Source organism: Vulpes vulpes, chromosome 2 (genome assembly GCF_048418805.1).
Source record: "Vulpes vulpes isolate BD-2025 chromosome 2, VulVul3, whole genome shotgun sequence".
NCBI lineage: Eukaryota > Metazoa > Chordata > Mammalia > Carnivora > Canidae > Vulpes > Vulpes vulpes.
In genome coordinates this window covers 63,778,364-63,806,104 of record NC_132781.1, presented here as the reverse complement: position 1 = coordinate 63,806,104, position 27,741 = coordinate 63,778,364, and the positions used below count along the sequence as shown (strand labels likewise).

General features: G+C 38.5%; 1 protein-coding gene across 16 annotated transcripts in view; it reads left to right on the top strand.

Moving 5' to 3' along the window:
• SLC4A4 (solute carrier family 4 member 4) overlaps positions 1-27,741 on the top strand; it is a 424,139-nt gene that overhangs the window by 290,381 nt on the left and 106,017 nt on the right. For all 16 annotated transcript variants that reach the window (XM_072748813.1, XM_072748814.1, XM_072748806.1 and 13 more), the window contains 5 exons: positions 14,493-14,650; positions 21,149-21,236; positions 23,469-23,623; positions 24,248-24,367; positions 26,465-26,639. In XM_072748813.1, the coding sequence (XP_072604914.1) occupies positions 14,493-14,650; positions 21,149-21,236; positions 23,469-23,623; positions 24,248-24,367; positions 26,465-26,639 (696 nt within the window). The remainder of the gene's footprint in view (positions 1-14,492; positions 14,651-21,148; positions 21,237-23,468; positions 23,624-24,247; positions 24,368-26,464; positions 26,640-27,741) is intronic.

Sequence of the window (27,741 nt, the reverse complement as noted above, 5' to 3'; positions counted from 1 at the left end):
AGAGAGAAGCAGGCTCCATGCAGGGAGCCCGATGCGGGACTCGATCTTAGGTCTCCAGGATCATGTCTTGGGCTGAAGGCAGGCGCTAAACCGCTGAGCCACCCAGGGATCCCTAAATAAAATCTTTAAAAATCAATAAATAAATGAGGCTCAGAGAGGAGCAAAGTTAGGCACAGCCAGACCCAACAACACAGGAAGAGAACTTGTGCCCCAGGGCAGGTAGGGACTAGGCTTGATCAAAGGGGCAGTTCTTGTCATTGGACCGGTTACCTGCTAAGGCAGGAAGGCCACGAATTAGCACAGGTGGAGGCTCTAACCTAGATTGGTCATTAAAAAAAAAAAAAAAGAGCAGTCTGTGTTTTCTATTAGCTGCCTGTCTGAGATGTGAGCAGAGGAGAATACACATGAAATAGTTCCCCTTAAACTATAATTTTCTCTTGAAGTCATTAACCCTGTGATGCTAATTTTTGTTTTGTCTTCATTTGATTGTTCCCTCTGCAGCCCCTCTCTCCCAATGGCAGCTGGAGATTGTGGGGCAGAAGGAACAAAAGAAACCCTATGTTTAGGATCTTTCTTTTTGGAGTAGGAGAGGGAAGACTAAACACAGATACTGCTTTTTAGATATTAATAGGTAGGGTGAGAGAAGTAAAGCATTTAAGGTTTTTTTCTTCTTCTTGCTGAAAACATGGTCATTCAAGGACAAGTGTGTCGTTTTGAAGGAATGCAGATAAAATGGCCCTGTTATTGTGAGGAATTATGTTTGTTTTACTATATAGCTGCACTGATCCACCCACGTTCATGTCAGCCTCCCATTTATTGATCTTTTAGCCTTACCATGGGGAATGTATCTCTGCAGCCCTCTTTAGTTAAAAGTCATGCATCTGTAAACTTGGTAGAATTAACTTGCCTACAAAAGTACTATACTGGTTGGATATATGTACTTAAGTCTACAATATAAACTGGGGAAGAGATTTCTTCCTAAAATTCAGAAAATTGTATCTGAAATTATTATTTTTTTGTATCTAAAATTAAATATGGTGCCAATCTTTTTCTTTATTCCTTTGGGAGAGAAAAATTTTATTGTGCCAGTAAACTCTTTCCCATATATTCTAGGGTGATATTAAACCTCTAAAAAAATAATGATTGTTATCATTCTGTTGCTGAGGTTAAAATAAAATCAAACTTTAGCGTGCAGGTATTTTTTATTGCTCAGCAACATTTTTAGTGTTGAATCTTAGTATTGGTGAAACATTTGTTTTTGATGTTTGGGAGAATTGGACATTTGGAAAAATATAGTCCTAACGTTGTGTTCTAGATTCTTCCTTCTAGACTCTTCCTTCTCTTTCACTCCCTGTTTCCAGGCATTCAACAAGTCCTGTATGTTCTGCCTTTTAATGTTTCTCAAATCTCTTTTCAATATGATGTTCATCTGTCCCCACTGATATTCTCTTGGTTCAGAGCCTAATAGATTCCTCCATTTAACACATTTTGTGAGGGGTCTGTTACTTGCTTAGCATTGTGCTTAAACGTGTTCAAACATCATTCATCTATTCCTCTTAATTCTATGATAGTGGTCATTAATTGTCCCCATATTATAGATGAGGAAACTCAGCTTAAAGAAATGAAGTCATTTGCTCATTGGTCCACAACTAGGAGGAGGAAGGACTGAGGTTTGCTTACAGCTCCAGCCCCAAAGCTTATTCCTTCTCTCAACCTGGATTTAAAACAGCTGAAGAACAATCTCTGAGCTTAGCATGGTGAAGCTCGGACTCGGGATAGACAGGCTTCGGTTTGAATCCTTGCTCTGCCTTTTCTAGTTTCATGACCTTAGGTTGTATAATCTCTCTAAGTCTCATTGCTGTATCAGCAAGTTACCACAGTAACTTGCTGATACAAATGTGGTGAGAATTTAATAAGATAACTCATGCAAATTTCCTGGTCTGATACCTGGCCTGAACCATTGATTAAAAAATGTTAGTAGGGACACCTGGGTGGCTCAGTGGTAGAGCATCTGCCTTTGACTCAGATCGTGATTCCAGGGTCCTGGGACTTAGTCTTGCATCGAGCTCCTCACAGGGAGTCTGTTTCTCCCTCTGCCTGTGTCTCTGCCTCTCTCTCTCTCTCTCTCTCTCTCTCTCTGTCTCTCATGAATAAAAAAATCTTGGAAAAAATGTTAGTAACCATTAGTATTACTCTTAGTAATATAAAAATCATTATTGAAGGCCATTGTGTCTCTTGGTGATGGTGCTTTCGAATGCGGTTTTATTAAATGGAGATTTGAAATTTTAAATTAAGAGGTAATTCAACATGCAGCTATTCTCCAAAAGCAGGACTTCCTTTTAAAATTTTCCGGATAAATCCCAGAGAAGAGTAGGACTTTAAGGCACTTTAGTAGGGATTTTTCTTTTTTTTTAAGAAAACAATGAATGGTGGCTACTAAGCAACCCAATATAAAAGTTATTTTTTTCATTGACCTATGTTCCTAAGTTTTAGAACCAGTAAAATCTCTTTGTTTCTCACCAGAGACTTTACGTTTGTTACCACCAAATGGAGCACCTTTTCTGGGCCTTCAGTGGCCTCACCTGTATTTGTGTGGAGTATAAGGACACTACAACAGAGGTGTGATCACATAGATTCTGGCATTTAACATTTAGTAAACACTGCAAGGCCATGCCCTTATAAGGCACCAGGGGAACAAAGTGGAATAATACATGCTTCCTTTTTATTGGCTATTTTATTTACTTTAAAAGTATTTTATTTATTAGAGAGAGAGAAAGAGCATGTGCTCAAAAGGAAGGGTTGGGGGGCAGAGGGCGAGGGAGAAGCAGACTCCTCACTGAGTAGGGAGCTGGATACAGGGCTAGATCCCAGGACCCTGGGATCATGACCTGCGCTAAAGGCAGATGCTTAACTGACTGAGCCTCCCAGACACCCCTCTAGGGTACTTTAGAGCCCTTTATTTATTTATTTTTTATTTTTTAAAAAGATTTATTCATTTATTGGAGAGAGAGAGCGGGGGAGGCAAGAGACATAGGGAGAGACTCCCACAAACAGACTCCCCACTGAGTGTAGAGCCACATGCAGGGCTTGATCCCACAACCCATGAGATCATAGACCTGAGCAAAACCAAAAGATGGATGTTTAATGGACTAATCCACCCAGGTGCCCAGAACCATTTTCAAAGGTGCTTTTCTAATAAAACTCACAGCCAAGTCCATCAGTGCATGCATTGTGATAAGTGTAATCACAGGCTAGGGCCTGCAGTAGAACAATGTCAGGGAAAGTTGGGGGCATCGAGGTCAGGCTTACTCTCCTTGTAATTCTTCGGTAGAGTTTGGAGGCATAAGTTGTATTTAACATCTAAGGGACAGGATAGGGAGGGCAGGCATCCATGCAAAGGGCATTTCCCACCAGATAGATTAATGAGTATTTCAAGTGTCCTACCTTAATGCATGGAGCAGGTGACCTGCTTATATGTACAGTGAAATTCATGACACAATAAAAAGGAGGAAAAATAACTTCTAAAAACATTATCTAACCCAACTAGCACCTGGAGTTTACAGATTCTTGATTTACTTAAATACATTTTAAGGTGCTGTTCTATTTGGATTTTCTACCTTCCTTCTCTCTCTCTGACCCATTTTATTTTTATATAATTAAATCCTGTTAAGTGCTTTAAAATGTGGTCAATTAAATTTTTTAAAGATTATCTATATAGAGCCTAAGCTATCTTAGGTGCTTGACTTTAATGTTCTGTGTAAGAGGCTTAGAAATTTCAGAGCACCATCTTCTCAGTTTTAGGTAGCAAAAATATATATTAGAAATATAGAGAGTTCATAGTCAAGTGGACATAGTATAGTGAAGTGGACAGAGCCTTAAAAGTTAGAATTCATGCCCTAGCTTGGGCATTTAGCTGTAGGAATTTCATGAAGTCCTTCAGTGTCTTGAACTTTAGTTTCTTTTACCTGGAAAATGGTTTAATAATATATTTCTTGTAAGCATGACGTAAGAATTCAAGTAAGGTAGTAAATATGGAAGTATTTTAAAGACTAAATATCTATAAGCATATTGACAGTATGATTTTTTAATGATGTAAGACATATGAAAATGTGACTAGAGATTTTGACAAGTTAATTTTTAAACTAGGTCAGTACTTGAAATTTCATCCTATTTAGGAAATCAGAACTAATGGATTGTACTTAATGTTATATTTAGTTTAATAGCCATTTGTGAATGTGCTGCTTTGCAGAATCATTTGCATTAATGGTGGTAAGATGTCTGTATTTGGAAGGAAAAATTAGAAAATCAGATTTTCACCCTAAAGGGACTGTTTTCATTTTGTATTTTAAAAAATGGAATAAATGAAAGGGCAAGAGTGTTCACAAAGTAAAAGCATGTAGCCACAGAGCCTTTGGCATCTTGTCTTAGTTAATAACTTTGTACTCTTTCTTGTGTATGTATGTTATACACTCTGGATATCTTGATAATATCATAAATGTTCAGTTCTAGTAACATTAAAAGTGCCTAGATTCTGGATTCTGTAAGTGATCAAACAATTGCTCCTTTTTCTTTTGTTTAGGCCTCTTAGACGTTGGGGCAATAGTTTTTAACTTTAGACTTTGGAAATATTCTTCTCAATCACAGCTTGAAGATAACCTAAAAGGCAATCAGAGCTTCCATTAAAAAACAAAACAAAACAATGTGTGTAGAAATTATTCCAGTAGCTCTATTACACCAAAAAAGTCCCACAAATTAGCTTAAGGGATGAGTAAAGGATATCTTCATGGAATGGAAAAGTTTTAAGATGATTTTTCTTATGTGGTCTTGAAATAAAAAAGCAATACCTGGTTAAGCTTATGAAACAGTGATTCTTATCTTTTTCCTCCTTCTTCCATTTCCTAGTTGGGCAACCACACAATTGACAAGAAAGAAATGAGATTTAGCAGTGGAGTGCTGGGATATGTTTGAGAGATGATGTTTGTCCAGGCTGTTGCTGTTCAGAAACACCAAACACTTGTCCTCAGTGCAATACTCTCTTTAGAAGATCATCAAGGGAAGTGTGGACACAGAGAAGCAAAGGCCAAGAATCCTTTTATTACTGGCCAAGGCTTTGGCTGCAAACCCCAAAGTACAACCCTGGTGAATTAGGTAGAGCCTTCTGCCTCATCTGGGTAGTTGTAAAGAGCAAAGAAGCAAAACAAGCTCCTTGTTCTAGGAAGGAACACAAGAGTAGGCCTGCTTTTACACTGGGAACCCTCAGTTACAAAGGCCAGCATAGAGCTTTTGGTGAGAATAACTATTTTCCCCATACCTGGGGGACAAGCTGGTGCAGGTTGATTGACTTTTTTTTGTGTGTGTGTATATTTTTTTTTATTGGAGTTCGATTTGCCAACATTTGGTATAACACCCAGTTATACCAAATGTTCATCCTGTCCAGTGCCTGTCACCCAGTCTCCCCAGCCCCCCACCCACCTCCCATTCCACTACCCATTGTTTGTTTCCCAGAGTTAGGAGTCTCTCATGTTTGTCTCCCTCTCTGATTTTTCTCACTCGTTTTCTCTCCTTTCCCCTATAATCCCTTTCACTATTTTTTATATTCCCCGTATGAGTGATTGACTTTAATTTGACAATTTGAGATCAGCTCGCTTCTTCTCTGTATGTGGCATGAGAGGACTGCTGGAAAATGGGGAGGAGGATGGGACATAGGGACAGTCTTCAATTAACCATAAAGCCAACTGTAGGCAATACCCTAGTTCCCAGCCATTACTCCAGGATTCCTGGAGTTTGAGACTAGAAGTCTGCTCCAAGTAATTAATACACGTAGCTCTCAGTAGGTCAAATATATTTCAGAAATTATTCCAGGGATTCATTTTCACAAGGCTACTTTTCTTGATCTGCTTATTCATGCCAACACTGTTGGAAGCTAATTTTAACCTGAGGACAGTATACTTGTTTAAGTTATATTATATTCACATTGAGTAGTGGGTTATTAATGGCATATATACTAATGGAAGATAAAGGCAGGTGTATATCACCTCACACATAACACAGTCAGGTAGTCTCCCTGATGTACAAGATAGGAAGAGTGAAGACAAAAGGGAGGTTTACTTTTCATGTTGGAGAACCAAAAAGAATGGAGAAGGAGTAAGCCCCATATTTTTGTTTTTTATATTGCTAGGTATTTTACTGCCTGTCTCTTCCAATCTTTACAAAAGCCTTTATAAGTTAGGGCTGTGGAATATGGTTTTAGTTTTTTTTTAATATTTTATTTATTAATTTATTCATGAGAGACAGAGAGAGAGAGGCAGAGACACAGGCAGAGGGAGAAGCAGGCTCCCTACAGGGAGCCTGATGTGGGACTCGATTCCAGGACCCGGGATTACGCTCTGGGCCGAAGACAGGTGCTCAACCACTGAGCCACCCAGGTGTCCCTGGTTTTAGTTTTTAACTGTCCTTGATTCCCTTTAAGTATTTTGTGCCAGGGGAGAACTACATGTAAGCCAGAGTTGCAATGAAATAATAGTTTATTTATTAAGAAACTCATTGTATAATTATTTTATTAAAGTAAAATATGTGTGTGTGATTTATATATACAGACATATATAAATCATAAATTACTTAATGATTTTTCACATTGTGAGCACATGTGTATAATTATTACTCAGATTATGAAATAGAACATGTCTAGCATAGTAGATTTTCTTTGTCATGATTTCTTCTCTTATTTTTATTATTTTCTTCTTTATACCTTGTGTTTCATTTTTTGTCTTATTCTCACTTCCTGAGATAATATATTTAGATCATCAAACCTTGGCTTTTTTTCTTTTGCAATATTTGCATTTATGGCCCTGTATTTTACCCAATGCACTGTTTAACTATATTTTACAAATTTTGATACGTCATATTTTCATACTATGAATAATACTGACTTTAGTAAGTCAACAATGCATGTTTTAATATTGAAGAAATCTACTTTGTTTTTAAAAATAATTCTGAAATTCTCCAGGTTGTAATCAATATTTAAAAAATACTAAGTTATTTCAGAGTGTGTCTGATACTTACAATATGTAGCTCTCCTTTGTTTCTAATTTTTTTTTTTAATCCCTTGGGTCCCAGTCATTTGATTTTATCTACTAGTATGCCTAGTAATTCTGATTGAATGTCAGATATAATATGTACATTGTAGAGATGATTTGATACTCAGGATGATATTATCTTTCAGTTTGTTTCTTTTGCTTTGGGATGGGCTTTAGGTGTGGGGCAGGTCACCTTAATATTCAGTGTAGAGTGAACTGATTGGAAGCTGGGTTTCAGTTTCTTTGTGGATTAGTCAATTACTAGTTTGCCCTTAAGCCTGGGTCTTGTCCTTTAGCGGCCCCAACTAAATGCATGGCATGCTTGTCCATTACTTTGAAACTACTGAAAGCTCTCCTCAATTTCTGAGCTCTGCAGCTATTTAAGAATCATTAAATTCCTTTAAAAGGAAATCAGAGCTGAATTTAAGCCTCACCTCTGAGTTTCCTTTTTCAGGGGTATCGGTACCTCAAGTTTTTAATGCCACTGTAACTTTCTGATGCCTTTAAGCAGATTGCAAATTCTTCAGTTTTTCTTGCTGGAAGGGTTGATGTGGTGCAAGCTAGTTTACCATAGCTGAAAGTGAAGTCTCTTAGAAACATTTTTTAGGTTGGACATTTTTAGTTCGCTAAATACACAGCTCCAGGCCTACAACCACCCACACAGACTCTAAATCCTGGGATTCATAGACTTAAGAGACATGTGTTATGATAGAGAAATGTAGTTGAGCCTATGAAATAGATTCTGAGTCTCCTTGCCTAACCAGCCACATGGATGAAGATGTAGAGTCGCTCTCTCTCTTTAAATCCATTCACTTGTCTTGCTTATAGGAGAAAACAGCTTGCTTCTTGTCTTCGAGGCACTGTAACCTTCCCATTAAAAAAAAAAGTACTTGGGCAGCCTTGGTGGCTCAGCGGTTTAGCACCGCCTTCAGCCCAGGGTGGGATCCTGGAGTCCCAGGATTGAGTCCTACATCAGGCTCCCTGCATGGAGCCTGCTTCTCCCTCTGCCTGTGTCTCTGCCTCTCTCCCTCTCTATGTCTCTCATGAATAAATAAATAAGATCTTAAAAAATAAAGTACCAATGAATTTGTCAAACTCTACTTCATCAAATTGGCCATTTTTCCTCTAAGATGTAGAGAAAGGGAGTGGCCAGAGGCAGAATCCCCACTCTGGTGAGTGAGAGCACTTTTTTCCTAGTCTAATAGTTAATAGTGTTTGCATATGGTAAATGAATAGATTTATACTCAAGTAGCATAAATAATTTACTAAGATATTGTTTGACCTAGGCATTCCCTCATACTTACTTTTGAGTTCCTTGAATCTTCAAGGTTCTACAGCATGGATATATTTTCCAGAGCCATATCTTCGGCATTGCTCAAGAGTCAACCTCAGTGAAATTAAAATATAGGGTGACCATATAATTTTTGTTTAGCACAAGACACTTTTGAGAATGAAAGAAAGTAATATTAATATCAGGACAGTGGGGTAAACTGGGACTATCATAAAGAAACTGATAGGTATGGTGATCCTACTTTAACACATTTCTTTGCAGTGCAAGGACATGATCCAGGAATGATCTAATGATTTTGAGCTTAGCAAGTGGATTTGGGAAGGAATAAGAGCTAGCAATTTTCAAAGAGATTGGAAGGGAGGAAATCAGCAAGAAGAAGAGAAAATAAGCTAAGAAGAAAAAAAGAAAGCTAGGAAGGAACCCCAGTAAGAAAGCCAGGAATAAACTCTTTGCCCAGGAAAGCAGGTGGATGTTAGCAAGTAGACATGAATCATTAAGCAGGGTGAATTGAAAATAAGCACAGTTTGGAAGATTAAAATTATCCTCATTGAGAGGAGAAGAGAATGTATGGAATTGGGTAGCACTAGGTGTAAACTGTATAAAGAGAAAATATCCTCAAGTTTATATGATTTTTAAAACATCACTTATAGTAAGGACTTTGAACAGCCCATAAGTTCCATTCTAACAGATCAGATTCAAATGACAACTAGGAGTACTCCTGGTTAAAAATGACACTTCAGGGATCCCTGGGTGGCGCAGCGGTTTAGCGCCTGCCTTTGGCCCAGGGCACGATCCTGGAGACCCGGATCGATTCCCACATCGGGCTCCCGGTGCATGGAGCCTGCTTCTCCCTCTGCCTGTGTCTCTGCCTCTCTCTCTCTCTCTCTCTGTGTGACTATCATAAATAAATAAAAAATTATTAAAAAAAATGACACTTCATATCATAGCAGATGCACGTATTTTAACATGCGCCAATAAAGGCAGACAAAAAGAAGTAGTGTTTAAATGACTAAGTGGCTGACGAATATTATGATAGTCTGGACCTACTTACCAGGTAATGTTGTTGGTCTGAGGGTGAAAATAAGGATAGTAGAGGGCACAATATTAATCATATAGTCATCCCAGGCAGTTAACACTGGTTAGTAGTTAGTAGTGGGTGCATATACAAAACCTGAAATCTCCCTTCATAGAAGATGGCAGGAGAATGTAGGACCTGAGTAGAAGATTGACTTTTCAATTAGCTATAGATGATGCATATCACTTGTGTGAGTAACTTTTCTATCATCTCGCAGAGCTATCATTGTTTGTAACCTATCTCTTGCATAATCAGTCCACTTGTTCTGCTCTATCCAGTCATGATCTCTAGATTCTTGGCATGCTAATACTGTGATCACTAAGTTGTTAGAACACCACTCAGAAAGTAAGGAAGTTTAAGAAATTTTAAAAATGAGCCTATATGGCAGAGGTCAAGCCATAGCCTTCTGAGCAATTATAGCAAGCTCTTTGGAAGAAAGAAATACAGCTAGTATGAAAGGAATCTGAAATGCACACATCTGGATTCACAGAGTTGTTGATGTTCCAGTTGTAGCTACACATGGCAGCCATTTGAAGTCTATTTCTTTGAGATAAAGGTTGGCTAAAGGAATTTGTATTCATTCTTAGTTGACCTTGCATAAAATCCAGGCTGTATATCCCTTAGAGAAGTGACTAGTGATCTATAGGAAAGAAATGTCAAACTTTATCTTTAGAATTCAATCCAGATGAGTGTTTTGGGTAATTTTCAACCTGATTTGAAAACCTTAGTCCATTCTTGCTTTCATTATCTGTTATTGTTCTTTTATTTATTTATTTATTTTTTTAAATTTTTATTTATTTATTTATGACAGTCACACACAGAGAGAGAGAGAGGCAGAGACACAGGCAGAGGGAGAAGCAGGCTCCATGCACGGGAGCCCGACGTGGGATTCGATCCCGGGTCTCCAGGATCGCGCCCTGGGCCAAATGCAGGCGCTAAACCGCTGCGCCACCCAGGGATCCCTGTTATTGTTCTTTTAATTCTGATTATTCTTCACCTTTTTGCTTAATGTTTATAATTTTTTCTTAGAGTTGAGTCTGTCTGTTCTCTGCAGTGCCCACCACCAGGCCTTGAACGTTATAGGCATCCATAAATTTTGAAGGGAATTAAATGGAGTTGAGGGTGGATTTTAAATGGAAAGTGAGAAAATTTGTTCAAAATAACATTTTAAAATCTGTTTTCATATCATAATGTGCCTTATTTATCTCCTAATCGGAGATAAAGCATTTCTAGGCATCTAGGCATAGTCAAGGCTCTGAGAGTTTCTGTACTACAGAAACATTTAATCTGGGATGCCTGGGTGCCTTAGTGGTTGAGCATCTGCCTTCGGCTCAGAGTGTGATCCCAGATCGAGTCCCATATCGGGCTCCCTGCAGGGAGCTGGCCTCTCCCTCTGCCTATGTCTCTGCCTTCTCTGCGTCTCTTATGAATGAATAAATAAAATCTTTGAAAAAATATTTAATCTTATTTAACTTAGTATTCCTCAATTTATTTGACTAATACATTTTTGCAAAGGGTCTGGACTCTTCAGTAGACAGAAATTGATTTAAACCCAACATGGAATTTTCTGGCTACATAAGAAGTAAGAATTCTTGATGAGTTCACAGAATGGAGAAGCTGCAGGGCCTCAGGACTTGGAACCTGGGACTCAGCAATCTCTCTTTTCATCCATTTTTCTCTCCTGCTTTTGTCTGTTATCTTTTGGGTGCTGACCTCATTCAATCCTAGTGTGGACAGTCCCATGACAGGCCCTTTCAACATGGAGGGGAACAACCTCAGGTAAAGGGAAAGTGTTGATTGTTATACAACCCAAATATTGGTAAATATTAGTTTCTCAAAAGGATTTGATTCCTGCCTGAGTCACACATCCATCCCTTGGACTAATCACTCATATCAGCACAGGAATTTACTAAGATTGGCCATATCTAGGCCTTTTGTCCATTTAGATGGCCTGGTCAGTGATTATGTCCAGAACCTTTAAGAGAGGAGTTTGACCAGCTTATTGGGAAGAGCAGAAATAATAACCACCATGCATTCATTCATTCATTCACTCACTCATTCATTCAATAGATGTTTATTCAACCTTTCTCATCAGGCACTCTTCATGGCATTAGAGATACAATACTGAAGAAAATAGATGGATATTTCTACCTTCATGGGACCTTTATTCTATGGGGAGTCAGATAATAATGATGATAAGTAAAACATGGCATGTTTGACTATGATAAGTACAGAGAAGGAAAAAATAAAGCAGGGAAAAGAAGTAAAAATAATTACCTGCCTAACTTGATAGAGCAAAGAGTCTGCTGAACAGAATGGAAAATAAAATCAGATTATTATAGAGCTGTTGGTAATGAGAACTCTCCAGAAAGAACCTGAGGAAGATGATTGTAGCAGTGATATTTTATTAGGCATTTGTACCACTTAGCCATACTGTACTCTGTGTTAATAGAAAACAGTTTATTACTGCAACTTCCTTAGGTGATAATAATAGTTTTGGCAATTTGATGTTTTTAGACCCTTCCCATGGCTGCTCTTTCACTATTTATAGAATCAAACAGATTTTTTTTTAAATATTAACATTTCTTGGAGGACTAATGGTATAAACTTTGGAAAATTCCTTACTGCTTAGAAGTGGTCATGTTCCTAAAACATCTAAATATCTTGCCTTTGCTTTTTTTTGTTTGTTTCCACTAAATTATTAACCCTGATGTACTTGCTTTTTGCCTTGCAGTTTTCTTCTTATATGAAGTACTAAATTAAAGAAAAAAAATTCTACAAAAATGCTAGTGAAAGTGATGGAGTTTTAGGGCTCACGTCTCATGTCACTTTATTTTCCCCAATTAAAAACTCTGTAAATGGGGACACCTAGGTGGCTCAGAATGTAAATCATGTGAGTCTTGATCTCAGGGTCATGAGTTCAAGCCCCACATTGGATATAGAGCTTACTGAAAAACAAAAAGAAAAGAGAAAGAAAACTCTGTAAGTAGAAATTGTTACTATAACCTCTATAACTTTTTTTAAAAAAAATTAATGGAGAAAATTGAGTCATGTCTGCAACTTCCCATCCCAGCAGTAATCCATGGCAAAAAGTACTGAATTCACTGGTAACTTTTGACCTAAGGGGAAGGGCATTTATATTAATATTAAGAATATATCAGAGGTCTGTGCCTTTCATATGGTCCTGCAGAATTCTCATCTCCAACATCCACAATCATTGAATGTTTTCTTTGAGCTGTGGGAGGTGTTTCCTACTCACTGAAGAGTGCTTGAATAGGTACTCTTCTAAGTGGGAATTGGAGAAGGCAAGGAGAGGGACGAAGAACACCTACAAGATAAGCTTTCCAAATAACTGTAAGAAGCAACTTTTACTCCCCAAGAAAACCACTTTATACCTTTACTCCTCTCAAATTCCCATATTCCCTTCCCCTTTCCTTCATCAGCTCACTTTTCAGTTATCCTTTCCATAGTTCAGGGTTGCTTGAGCTGTTTTTGTGTCTGTCCCCTGTGTCTTCTACAACAGTAATATGTCTCATTAATATTCCAAAGTGTTAGCACACTTGCCATTTAAAAGAAATTCTCTATTTTATGTTTTCCTTTGCCTGTATTCCTATTCCTTGCCTTTTCTTGGTAGCAACATTTCTGAAAATAATTATCTCTGCTACCTGTCTCCACTTCTTCACTTCCCATTCTTCACTGGGCACTGTGGTGTCTACTGTAACTGCTCTTGTCAAGATCACCCAGCACCTTCATCTTGACAAATTCATTGATTCATTCTTGTTTCTCATCTTATTTGAACTTTCAGCAGCCTATGACTCAGCTAATATACTTTCATCATTGAGCTCTTTCTTCACCTGATTGTTGGCATATCTTGCTTTTCCTCCAACCTCACTGGCTGCTCTTTGAGGATGTCCTCTGCCTAGATCTCCTCCCATTCCTATAAAGATAAAATGGCCCTGGATTTAATTCTTATCCCTCTTTTCTACATTCAAGATGTCATCTGTCTCATGGTCTTAAATTCTGTTTACGTGGTAATATCTTCTAAATGTGTCTTCCTACTACACCTTTCCACCTGGATTTTTAGTAGGCAAGTCCCACCTAAAACATCCCAAACTCCTTACCATGGCTTGCAAGGCTCTTACCACCGCCCCCCCCCCCCCCCGCCACTAGCTACGTAACTTCTTTTGCTATTTCCTCTTCTTTTCTTTTTTTTTTTTAAACATTTTATTTATTTATTCATAGAGACACACAGAGAGAGAGAGAGAGAGGCAGAGATACAGGCAGAGGGAGAAGCAGGCTCCATGCAGGGAGCCTGATGTGGGACTCGATCCCAGCTCTCCGGGATCATGCCCTGGGCTGGAGGGGGCACTAAACTCGCTGAGCCACCCGGGCTGCCCTCTTCTTTTCTCCTTTAGCTCCCACTACAATTACCTTCTTATTATACCTCACTCTCTCTCTCTCTCTCTTTTTTTTTTTTTTGCCTCAGAGCCTTTGCACTGCTGTTCCCTTTGCCTAGAATGTTCTTTGAGAAGATCTTTGCGTGGCTTGTCCCCCTATCCAATGTAAGGTGTACTTCTTCAGAGGCTTTCCCTGACCACCCTATCTAAAATAATACCCTCTAACCTGTTTTATTTTTCCTTCTTAGCACTTCTCACTACTTTCAATCATATTTTATTTCTCCCTTGGTGAAAAATGACCCAAGGAATATAATTTGTTGATCTATCCCTGTGTCCCTAGGGGTTAGTTAGGTCAATTCCTGGCTCATAGTAGACTCTCAACGTATGTTTATTGAGTGAGTGAATAAATAAATGAATTGTTTTATACATAAACATTGTTTTATATGTAAGTCATGTGACTGTATCCTCAATATTTTTGAATTCAAAGTACAGAGTAATGTTTATTATGATAGAATGATTAAACATAATAGAAAAATGGCTAGCTAGAGCCTGTGTATTGACTCATATAAAGGAATTTCCTTGAGTGATATATGCAGTGTCTCTTGTTTCCTTCTCTGGAAATAAGTTGTGTTTTCTGGGTTCTTCCCATGCAGCTGAAGAATAAGTTCATGAAAAAACTGCCACGTGATGCAGAAGCCTCCAACGTGCTTGTTGGGGAGGTTGACTTCTTGGATACTCCTTTCATTGCCTTTGTTCGGCTCCAGCAGGCAGTCATGCTGGGTGCCCTGACTGAGGTCCCTGTGCCCACAAGGTAAGCTGCTCCCTGACCTGCTGGGGTCTACAATGTGCTTATAGGGAAGTCTTGGCTAGATAATCAATAGAATGAGGATACATCATATTGGAAAGGTTTAATCTAAATAATGATTTAGCGTATTTTTATGCTATCAAATCACTTGGCACTGGTATATTAATTATAATAATTAATTGGGTCATGTGCTAGTTTATTCTTAGTATAACTAAGAATACTTAGTTAATTCTCACAATAATATGTGTTTTTTAAAGTTTATTTATTTTAAGTAATGTCTAGACTCAATGTGGGGCTTTAGCTCACAACCCTGAGATCAAGAGTTGCACGCCTCTCTGACTGAGCCAGCCAAATGTCCCTCTCATAATATTTTTAAAGTCTAAACTATAGGTGTATGGATTTTATAGATGAAGAAACTGAGTCTGAGAATTTAAGGAACTTGTCCAAGGTCTTACATATGGTAAATATTTCAGAGGACTGAGTTCCTTTCATTTGCTCTATGTTTTATCAGAAAATTGGTAATAGGTACACACATGTATTTTCATACACAAATGTATATATGTGACTATGTGCATATGTATACACACACACATAAAAATACCATTAAGCTGAAAACTTAAATTTGCACTCTTTTACTGTTATGTATTGTATCACATAAATTCTTTTAACCCATATTATGGTTATTACAATCACATCCTCCCTGCACTGCATGGCACGTCTGGAGGCATCCAGTTTATTGGCCTTGCACCTGAGCTCCAGAGTTAGAAGCTAGACTTTCAGAGTGCTGTCAGTGAACAGAAGTTAGCACTTGACTTCAACTTGTGCTGAAGAAGAGTTTAAAGAGAAGTTAGTAATCTTAAGGTTGACGTCATAAAATTATCATGTGACTAGGAACTTTTTTGGGGGGATGCTTTTTGTGGGCCCAGTGCAAGGACAGGTAACTTCTCTCTCTTTCAGGTTTCTCAGGTGAGCAGGAAGGGCTGTGAGTCCTCCTCAGTGATCTCAGATGGTCTTGGCATAATAAACTGACAGAGACACAGGGACCCAGGTTTGCTTTGAGCCAAGTTAAGGAAAATCAGAACATCATTATTATGGCCTCCTGATTCATAAATTACAGGCTATTTTTTCATCATATGGATATTTTCTCCTTATTTTTATATTTCTTAGACACTTAAAATAAGAATGATACTAGTCACTGGTCACTGGACAAATGGCAGAGGAAAGGAAATGCTCATGGATTATTCAATTAATGGGATTGTCATGATTTGTGTTTTCTATAAGTTAGTTGTTCACTTGAAAACATTCCAGCAGAGCTTTGCAGTTCTATCTGAGCAATCACCTGGCGAACTGCTAGCTGACTCAGATCATGGCTGAGGTCCAGCTCTTGTACCCCTATGGCTTTGTTTATGTCTCTTTGGACTAATTTTGCTGGGGCTTGAAAGAAAAAAGCATGCCAAGAAGTGCTAAATTGCTCTTGCATTTTCATTTTTCTTACACTTTTTCTCTCGAAGCTACAAGTAAAAAATATTTTAAAGGGCTTTTTATTTAACAATAACATGAGTTCATTGAGTAGCAGATCATGACTGTTTGTGTATCCCTCTTATCATCTGCTCCTGTCTGGCTCATTCTTTTCTTCTGTACAGGAGAGCATTACTAGCCTAGAGGGTAAAACACAACATCATTTGAATTAACAAAAGGAGCCTGGCAATTCAAGGAAATGTAATTCAATAATGTCATAAAACTACTTCAGGGCAATAATCTGGACAATATACCCAAGCATGTAACATTTTTCCGGGAAACAGTTTTATCCATTTGCTGTCCTCTGGGCCAGTGCATGCTATAATCACTGAGCAGGGAGCCTCATTAGCCTTTGTGTGTATGAGTGATGTGGGGCCATTTACAATGGCTGCATCCTGCGAAATCCAATCAAGGAAATCCCACAAGGAACGTGGTGGTCCACGTGGAGGACTGCCTCTGTACTCAGCAGTGTGCTTTCACGCACTACCCTGTTGTACCGCAGGGAGACTTGGGAAGTTTGTTTTTGTGGACATTTGGCAACGGTCATTTTTCTTTTAGAAGGTGGAAGAAAGTTATGCTCTGATATTTAGTATTGTTATTGTTGTGATTTATAATAAGCAGTATTACTGCCATGCACCTCTTATGAAGCACGGATCCAGCAGCTCCCCGTGTGTAGTGTCCACAGGTTTCTCTGATTACCCTGTTATGGGCTAAATGTACTTGAGCTTTGTGCCTGCACCTGGCCTAGTGCCAGCTGGGTGGACGTTATCTGCTTAGGGTCCCTTCTTGCCACCCATGTGAAGGCAAACCGTTCTTTGCCATTTGATGACTTGGTAGGATGTGCTGATTTTTCCCAGCATCTTGCAGACATTTTGCTTGCCATCATCTTTTATCTGTCCCCAGAGGTGCCACTCCTCCATACTTCTGAGTGATGTAGGGGATGAGTATTATTACTCCTATTTCACAGGTGAGAGATGGTGGCGAAAGGAGGATTCATAATCAGCACTAGAAATAGAACTGCAGATTTCTGACTCTGAAGCTAGGCTTTAGGGAGAATCTGAGGAGCTACTTAGAATGGATTAAAACAAAATACTTTAGAGTTTTCCCATGAAGAAAAATAAAAGCCCCTGATCAGTTTGTTTTTTTCTGATTTTGATTTTCACATTTAAGACCAATATTTAGTCAGTAAATTCTAGTCCCCTGAAAATGAGAATGTTTGCTCCTTTCGTATCACTGTAAGTTCATATGTATTTTATGTTATAAATGATGATTTGCCTGAAAGAAGCAGTTTGTGCATACTTATCAAAACCATAGAAAATCTCACTATTAGAGGGATTGAGATGGAAGTCCTGCTAGTTCAATTCTGTCTTGTCCCACAGTCCAGTGGCTAGCTGCTATTTACTGTATGTAATGTGGTTGTTTCTGGTGGGTTTGTGGTCCTCACGCATCTATAGTGGAAGCTGCAGTTTAGCCATAATTTCCAAAGCCGCTAAATATGAATAATGGCTTATTTGATTCACTGCTGTTTTGAGAGCTGGGAGTAAAGGATTGGTGCATGCTGAGTTTATTCTAGAAATAGCTGAGATATATCAGGAAGGAGGAGGGTGCATATCCTTTCTGAAAAGATCGAGTGGTTTAGGAAGGCTTGGCTCTTCTTCTGGTATTATGCTCTGTTTCTGCCTGTAATTATTTTGTGAATGTGAGTATAGGCCATTGGTTCCGGACAGAGATCATCTGGTACTTATTTTCATTATGGAGAATGCTAGAGGCATCCTCCTCAGGCATAATTAGTATGTGAAAAAGCTCACAAGTGTAGAGAAGCCTCATGAAGATTCTTGAGACAGCCAGCACTGTTAAAAATTCTATGACTTTATTTCTAGTTATGAGTGAATAAAAAGAACTCAATAACATAAATTAATTTCGTTTCCCCAGCTGTCAACACGGTCTGTGCCCTTCCAGCCACACAAATGTAATATTTACCCCGATTTGTTAATAAAGAAAAAAGCTTCTGGTTAAAAATAACATCTGTCCATTGACAAAAAACAGCTTGGGTCATGAAAGGAGTTTTCAGTATGTTATAAAAGCTGAGTTTGGCAAGACGTACTTCTATCATGGAAGTTATAACAGCTTTTGCTTCTTCAGGGTAAAGGGGAAAGAACATGTTTTAGGCAGAGGGAACTTCAACTTCCCTCTATTCTGTGTTGCTAGTTTTCTAGATCCCTCATCTCCGTTTCAACAATGCAATCCAAATTAGGGGCTTTTTAAGGGTTTCTGTTCCTATAGGTGAAGTTCTTGACCTGAGGTGATGCTTCCTTCTACCTATAGATAGAGGCCAGATTTCTTCTCTGGATCATTTTAAAGGGTTGAATTTATCAAATGGTTCTTGACTGGAGTAATGGGAAAATTTCCCTGATATGATTTTATTTCTATTTGGCACCATTAAAGAATAAACATAAGTGTTAATAAATACTTATTATATATGATATATATGTGGTTATCCAGGAAAGAGAAATTATACCTTGATATCTGAAGTTACTGTAACAATGTAATTCTCATAAATTGGGTTTATTGCTGTAATATCTATTCTAGTCACTATTAGTCTGCTACTTTCATTCATTCTTTGGTCCTATTTAGCAGAGACCAGAGTAGATATTTACAGAAAATGAATGCCCTCCTCTCATAAGGCTTTAAGTTAGAGGCTCCATTACTCTGTCAGCCCTTGGGATAGTTACCCATCCTCTGCCAAAGTTTATATTTGAGGACCACTGATAACTGAGCATTTGTCTCACTTTCTAACAAGATAGTATTTTGGCTTTGTTGCCATATAGCCAACCTGATCATTAATTCATGTGTCAGTTGAGAAACGTGTATTTCCATAATGTGTATTTGTAAACCATAATCGTGATGAAGATGCTAGGGCAAGGTGGGAAGAGGTACAGGGTGGTTCTGAAAAGATCTTAGATACTATGCCTTACTGAAAAACTAATATTTAGACACATTAAAATAACAAAAAAATGGTGGGTAAAGGCAACCCATGATTCAAAATGTGTCCAGTAAAGGATCCAGGTGTTGGATATGTTCTCTTGCTGCACTACATCTGCCCCCTTTGCCTAAAAACTATGTTCTTACTAAGTGCCCTGAGAGCTGGCCATTTCTAGACAGGCAAATAGGATTGAGAAATGTGGCCAGTACTGTAGGTGCTCCTTATGCTCCTTAATTGGATTTATATTTTGCTTTAGTGGTTAAATGTTTTTTGCTTATGTTGCACTCAAATCAGACATCAGCCATTTTAGTAAAGTACATTTTAGTGTCATAAAGAAGCACTTTATAATACTTGAGGTAGTGGTATATAATTTAGGTCCAGCTTCAAACAAGGAAAAATTCTAGTTTCATTTGAACTTCACTATTAGAAGAACTAAAATCCACTTTTAATAATGACTTCCTTCATACTTGAACAGACTTTCATGCCTGCTGATTGCTTTTGCTTTTTCATCTACTGTGGTAACACTTAAAAGCGAGTGTGCCGCCTCATGCCAGACCTGGTTTCTAAGCAAATAAGTATTGAACAGTTTTATGGTTATTTGGGTTTAAAATTGAAGCATTCAAACTTTAAGTTATTTTCTTACATTCTTAGTTTCTGGTTGTTTTCCTTTCCCCTTCAGATTGAATTTTATAATAAAAAAAATTATTTATTCAAGGACCTTTTAGAACAGACCCTAACACTTTGGAGAGTACTTGCTGTCAACCCATTTTTTATTTAAAGTGAGGTGTATAAATAAATGAGTAAAAAGAAATTTTATTAAGCAAGACCCATAATAACCCTGGTCCCATAAAATTTCACCTAGGATTTCTTGACCCAGCTAAGTATCAACATCTTTCACCAAGGTGACCTATGGCAGTCATAGGTTGGGAAGGTAATATTAGGCAGAATTGTTTGCTGAAAAGAACAGGACGTGAGAAGGCCTATCTACTCTCTCTCATTTACTAGGCACAGTCTTTGGCTCATCCCTTGATCTCCTTGAGTCTCAATATCCTCACCATTAAACTGGAATGGGATACCTGTCCTTATTGCAAAAGAGTATATGCAGTTTAAATGAGCTGATGAATATGAAAAGCTTTGCAAGCTTTAAAAAGCTGAGCAAATGTGATGTCATCATTTTTGATGCTCTTATTGTCTCCATGTTAGGTAAGACATGGTCATAAGCAAGGCGGATATGTATCCAGTGTTCCCTTTTATATATTGTTTCTTATTCAATTACTGGGTTTCTTCCTCTCTCCTTGAGACACAAACCTAAGTGGGGATAAGGCTCGTTACTGCAAATTCCAGGACCTCCTTACTGTGGAGCAATGCGTGTACATTATCAAGAAAACAAGTTTGGAAAGGAAAATGAGGACACTCACCAAAGAATTTTAACTGCCTGTGAATGATGCTTTATTTTGAATTTCTCTCATATTTCTCTCTCTCTACTTTGGCTGTCAGCATGTGGCTTACTTGTAGAGGACTTGCTTTTTGCTGACTTCCAGTCACTTGTGAGCAGAAATATTTCTTAAAAATATGGAGAGAATCATTTGTCACTGCTCATATTGAATAAGGAAAAGTCAGAGAAATCTGAAGATGTACTAAGTCTTTCTGGTTACTGTACTTAATGGGTTTTCTCCAAAGATTCTGAAAGTCAGTAGAAATGGAGAGAAAAGAAAATTTAGAAAAAAAGATTGAATGACTCCCAAAGTGAAGTTCTCTTGCTCAGTGAGAAACTTCTCAGGGTTTCCATGGTAAATTCTTTCTTGCCTCCAAAGAAACAACAATTTGTGTTTCACTGTAGTGTGAAAGACCATCTTTTGTGTTACCGAGAATATTACCTTTGTTTTAAAGATGAATTCTAGACCTATACTTTTTAAAAACTAGGATAGATGTGTCTCAGGTTAATGTATATTAACTTTGATGAAATGTGTTTTATAGCTTTTTCTTCTTTCCTCTTCCATTAGGTTCTTGTTCATTCTCTTGGGTCCTAAGGGGAAAGCCAAGTCCTACCATGAGATAGGCAGAGCCATTGCCACCTTGATGTCTGACGAGGTAGGCGATCTGGAACATGGTGATCTGTGAATGTTCCACTTGTATAGTTTTCATACTGTGAATTGGCTGTCACAATTTATTCAGTTAGAATTATGTGGTTACCAGCCTTCTTTATGACATGAGGCACAGCTTTCTTGGCAGATGAGCTGATATCTGCACAGGTTTTCAAAAAATAAATTTTATGTTGGAATAAAATATGGTTTCCTTTCTTTTTCTAAGCATTTGCAATTCTTAAAACTGACATATGTTAAATATTCTTTAAAAAGTTCAAATCACTGTATTAATTTAAACTTTATCTCTTAAAATGTTTTATATATTCATTCTGGGAGTGCAAGCATCCATATATCATATTGTTTCAGAAATAATGGGTTCTATAAAGTAATGCATAATAAAATGAATCATGCATTTTTTCTTAGATATCAGAAAGTACCTGTTTTTTATGGTCTTCTTATCTTGCAGGAAAGAATTATACACACTCTAAAATGCATTAGCAACTGTTACTGCAGAGTATCTAGTACTTTGGCAGTATAACCTTACTCTCATAACAGCTTGAATGTTGTTACACACATTCTAGATATGATGAAACCCTTAACCCTAGTCTCAGTAGGAGAAATACAAGTAGGATATGGGATCACTGATTTCTGCCTCTGTGTCTTTTTAGCTTACTGTTTTTCCAAATGTTTCACTTTTGCTTTATTACTTGATTTGTTAGCTTCTCCAAGTGCTAAGTGGAGAATAGGGCATTTAGTTCTGGAGGTTCTTTTTGGTGATTATTCAGATGGTTACTTAACGTGGGACCAAGAGCGTTAATGCATAGCTTTGCTGGTTTTCCCCCTTGAGGCAACAAAACATCTCAGGGGGCTCTTTGATTTATTTTTGTGTGTTTATATTTTCTTAAAAAAAATCATTCCTCCTAAGATGTAACAATTAGAAATGCTTTAAGCTCTAAGTGACAGAAAATCCTGATTTATAGTGGCTTAAACTACTTGGGGTTTGTTTTTTTTTTTTTGCTCACATATCAGGAAATTTGGAAGTAGGTAGTTACTAGAGTTGATTTAACTTAACTGCTTAATGATAAATCAAGAGCCAAGGCTCTTGCTTGGTGGTCTTAAGGTGGCTACTGCAGTCAGCTCCAGCCATCATCCCTTCTGTATTCAAGGTAGGAAAAAGGGGGCAGGAATGTAAGCTGTATTTGTCTGTTTTAACAGGTATTCTAAAGGTTTCCAGACAGCTTTTTTCTTTTATCTCATTGGTCAGAACTGTCAATCCTTATCTGCCTGGGAAGCTGGAAAAGTGACCCTTTGACTTTCCAGCCTCTCTTGTAGCTGTACCCGCCACAGATGAGGTGCTGGCACTTTGTGCTGCCCTACTCTCAATCTCATAACCCTCAGACCATTACATGTTATTTGTTTGACAGCTTTTAAAAATTCTTGTCGAAGACGAGATTTAGTAGCGATCTTTAAGAATAGGTAAGAATGTTAAGCAGGAGCCATCTTTTCTCCTAGAGACCAAAGAATGAGGTATGAAAAGGTAGAAAGGACTTGCAGATCATCAGCTAGGTTAGAAGACTGGAATGATTGGCACAGAGGATTATGTACATTCTGGAAGCTCCTTCTTTGGATATCCATATCAAAGACATGAAGCATTGCTACCAAGGATGGCTTAGTTATTGCCTTGTTTAAAAGGTTAGACAGATGATCACCTGCTTAAAGCCCTTTGCTTTTTGTGTTACCAGTATAACTTAGATTTTTCTTCATTTGATAGCTAGCATTATTAGTGCATTTGAGAGTTGCGGTGTTAGGGTCTTATTAACCCTATCTTAACACTCAGCTTGAACTTTTCCTTTTTGATATACCAGCAATGGTTTGTCCCAGTCATTTGCATTTCAGAGAATGACTTGTATATTTCTCCAAACCATTTTCATCTGGCTTCCACAGCAACTATAGCAGTAATGGCACATGCCAGTGAGAGATGAAAGGCAATGTTGTGTTACAGTATTGATTTAAAAAAAATATATATATATATATAAAAGAAACACAGCTGTTTTCTCATGCCTCTACTTATATTCTTTGGGTTCAAAATCAGAATACCAAAATAGTTTGGGACAAGCTGATAGGAAATATGAGAATATGATTATATTAAATATATATTAAATATTAAAGTGGCTCGACATTCTGTGAGGCATGTAGAGAGTTCTCTTGTTGGATCAGTGTATCTCTTATTATCCTCTAGGTGTTCCATGACATTGCTTATAAAGCAAAAGACAGGCAGGACCTGATTGCTGGCATTGACGAGTTCCTGGATGAAGTCATTGTCCTTCCACCTGGGGAATGGGATCCAGCAATCAGGATAGAGCCTCCCAAGAGTCTTCCATCATCTGACAAGAGGTAAATTATCAGGCAATTGGGGTGTTTCATCCATTAGAAGGAGGTTGTATTCAGAAAAGGAAATGGGGTCATTATACTATCCTAATACTGTGTTTTCAGGTTCCCATTTAAATTGATGTATTCTCTCAAATGAATCACATATGTGCTTTGGTTTGACATTTCGTTGACACTGTAAAGTGAATGTTGTATGCTGTTATTTCTTCAGTGATTGCAAATTAGAGATCTCAGATTATGATACTGGGATACATTATAGATTTTTGGAGGATGTGTTGGGGACTTTCCATACATAAAGAAACATTGGTTTACCCAAGAGGAGTCCCTATAGATTTAAGAGGCTATTGGGTAAGATAATTTTGGAGAAGGCATTTTTTTGAAAATCTGTTATTTTTCAAGTGAAACAGTGTACCCCTTGTACAGTATACAACACACTCAGCTTTTTATTCAACAGTCACTGTCTTCCCTCCAAGTAGAACACTTTAAGAATTGTCTGGTAGGGTGGCAGAAGGATGTAATGATCTTTCTCCCAAAGGTTTTCAGTCCATCTCTTCATTAGTGCATGACACAGCTAAGAAGCAGATGAATAAAATGGACTAATACTCTCTTGGGCTCTGTTGTCTTGCTTAGAAAGAATATGTACTCAGGTGGAGAGAATATTCAGATGAATGGGGACACCCCCCATGATGGAGGCCATGGAGGAGGAGGAGGGGGACACGCGGATTGTGAAGAATTACAGCGAACTGGACGGTAACTGATGGATTCTTTTGCCATTCATGATGAGGAGCTATTTAGATCTTAATTTCCTTTCATTTTCCTATCAGCATTTGACTCACTGGTTTGTGCATTTGTTCAGCCAATGTGTGTGTATGTGTGTGTGTGTGTGTGTGTGTGTGTGTGTATAGATAGATTAGTTGCAGGGGTGGGGGTTGGGGTGAGGGATGCAACAGTAACTTAAAAAAGCCCTTGTATTTTGGGTCTTCCTTGGTAGTAGTGGGAGACAAACAATGAGAAAATGAACAAATGATTATCTGAGGAAAACTAAAGCAGAAGTACAGAGTTTGGCGATGGGAGGAAGGTATTCCAGTTTAAATAGGTCCAAGAAGGCCTTATGAAGAATTGCAGCATTGAGGAAAGTCCTGAAGGAGGTGGAGGAAGACCCAGAAGATGTGGAGGCGGGGATAGGGGACAGCAAAGTGCCTGGTATGTGCTAGGTTGGCATCTAGGCCATGAAGTGAGGGAAGAGGCGTCTGAGAGAAAGTTAGCAGGACTGCAGGTGGTGTGAGTGAGTGGCGGGAAGGCAGTCATGTGCCAGTCTTCCCTGTTTGGCTTCTGTGATCCCATCCTTTCCCTGTACATTGACATGCAAGTGCACAACATGTTACAGAAATGAGGAACTCTCAGGTGATGGTCTCCTGAGCCTGCAGTTGGAGAATCAGGTTTCCCAGATTGCCTTTGTAAATCTCCTAAGTAATATTTTAAATAGGATGCTTGTGTTATGAAGATAGTACTTTTTAAGGACATTGAGGGTTTTTTTGAAAGCACCAAGCTATGTTTTTTTAATATGCAATTAAATCTGAATGAAATGATTTTATTGCTCTGATACCCGCTTGGGTTTCTCTCTGACATTAAAGGCACATTATTTCTTTTTTCTTAAAGAATAGAGAACACAAGACCTCTCCCCGTATTTTTTTTCTTAATAGTTCTTTACAAACTATTTTTAATAGGAATATCCTTTTCCTTTTCTATAGATATGAGTTCTGGGATTCAGCTCTTATTTAATCAGGCTGGACTTTCATGCTTATATAGTTCACTTTTTTCCTGAATGCACTGCGTGTGTACAGCATGCCCAGTCCCATGCTCAGCCCCGTGCATACTGAGAAAACTGCAGTGGGGCACCGGATGCAGCGAGGGCCAGCAAGCCTTCCCCGCCACCATCTACTCTCAGCCCCAGACAGTCCTGATAATGTATGATAGCCTACGGTAGAAATCTGAACTCTGAGTGGAAGGTCAGAACTTCAGAGAGCTGCTGAGTTCTGAGGGAGGACCACCTACGCAGCAGGAAGGGTGTGAGGAAGGCTGAGAGGTGACGTTTGGTTGGGAGGGTAAGTTGACTGATGCACAAACAAGACCGCTGACTACTAATGTGCAGAATGGGGCCAAGCTTGCAGTGCTCTTCCACCACATACCGGCACAGCTTCCTCCCTCATTCCTTCGGAACTTATCCCAAAGTCACCTGCTCGGGAGGCCTGTTCTGGCCACTCCAATATATTAAATATTTGCTTCTCTAGCACTTAATAGCCCACTTAATTTTTCCCTTGATTTTTAGCGCCATGAATTTTACTCATATTGGCTGTCACCCATGTAGAAAGTGGAATCCCTGGGGGCAGGTGTTTTTGCCTGTGTTGTTCACTGTTGTGTCTTCGGCACCTAGAGTACTGCTGGGCATATTGCAGGTGCTTAGTAAACACTGGTAGAATGATGAGTGGGGCTGAAAAGGAAACTGTGGCAAGATTATAAAGGGCCTTCCATGCTTGGCTCTCACGTTTGGATGTTTTTCTTCAAACAGTGAGAAATTTTCATTCATCTACACAATTCACTCTCATCTAGAAACCAACTGTCTGTTCTTTAGGGAATGTGACACCCAGTTTAGTGACCAAGACAGAGACAGATAGAAGAAAATGTATTGTTCTACAGTTTTCTGGTTTTATATCCAAAGTGGTTAAGTAGAGCTTGTTGATTCAGACACTTTGAATACAAATTCTTTGTGGCTTAATAAGTTATCTCATGGTTAATTTGATGTCAATTTGTTTTACATTGTCACATTTTTGCTTTCTCCCTACGCAGGTTCTGTGGTGGACTAATTAAGGACATAAAGAGGAAAGCACCATTTTTCGCCAGTGATTTTTATGATGCTTTAAATATTCAGGCGCTTTCAGCAATTCTCTTCATTTATCTGGCAACTGTAACTAATGCTATCACTTTTGGAGGACTGCTTGGGGATGCCACTGACAACATGCAGGTGGGTTTGGTTTGGGGGAAGACACAAATAGTACAGCCCAGATTGCCTTCCTCACCCCTATAGCTCAGCTAGAAGCAGATGGCCTTTCAGTTACTCAGCGTGATTTTCTTTCTTTTGCTGGATGCTGCATTTTACTTTGCTTCTGGCCTGCTGCTATATTTCCAGCATTTTAGTAATTACAAAAATAGCTCGATGAAATCTGGCTTGAGTCACAAGTGGGGAAAAGAAGGGAAGGAAATGAGGATATACAATTCTATTTGGGCAAAAGCGTATCAGCTGCTTTAATTTTGTGCAGGGCACCAGGTTTAGCTCTTCTACTTACTACCTTGTGTGCACGGACCATATTCTGTGAAACTTGATGAACACACTCTTTCTGGGAATGCATGATTAGCTTCATTTTACACATGAGCAAACAGTCATCAAAAAATTGAGTGATTTGCTTGAGGTTGGATTTGCATATCTATCAGTAGAACTCAGCTTTAAGGAATGTAAGTTAAGAGTTGTTTCTCCTGTTCTTGAATATGCCTGTCATTAAGCTGTAAAGACCCTGGCTTGACTTATTTTGTACAAAGCACAGTTTGTTGGTTACTCTGCAGGTGCTATTTGCCTTCCTTTTGTATCAGTAACAGCTAAAGTTTTAGTGCTAGAAAGGATATTTTGGGTGCCTTCTATCCATCAGAAAAATATAAACAAAGCTAAGAAAAAATAAGCATTGTGCTAGGTGCTGAATATAGGGTAATGAGTGAACTTGCTATTTTTTTTAAAGGTTTATTTATTTGAGAGAGAGAATGAGTGAGCATGGGTGGGGGGAGGAGCGGAGAATTTTCAAGCAGACTCCCTGCTGAGAACGGAGCCCTGAGACCCATGAGATCATGACCTGAGCCTAAACCAAGAGTCAGACGCTTACTGACTGAGCCACCCGGGTGCACCAAAGCTGGTATTCTTGTGAAAAGAATCAGATTCAAGCCCTTTTCAAGCCCCGTCCTTCTACTTCAGTACTTGTTACCGATTAACCTATGTGACATTCATCAGTGCTGCCAGCGAGCTTATTAAAAAAAAAAAATACAGGTGATTCCAAAAGATTGCTTTTCTTCTACCTTTG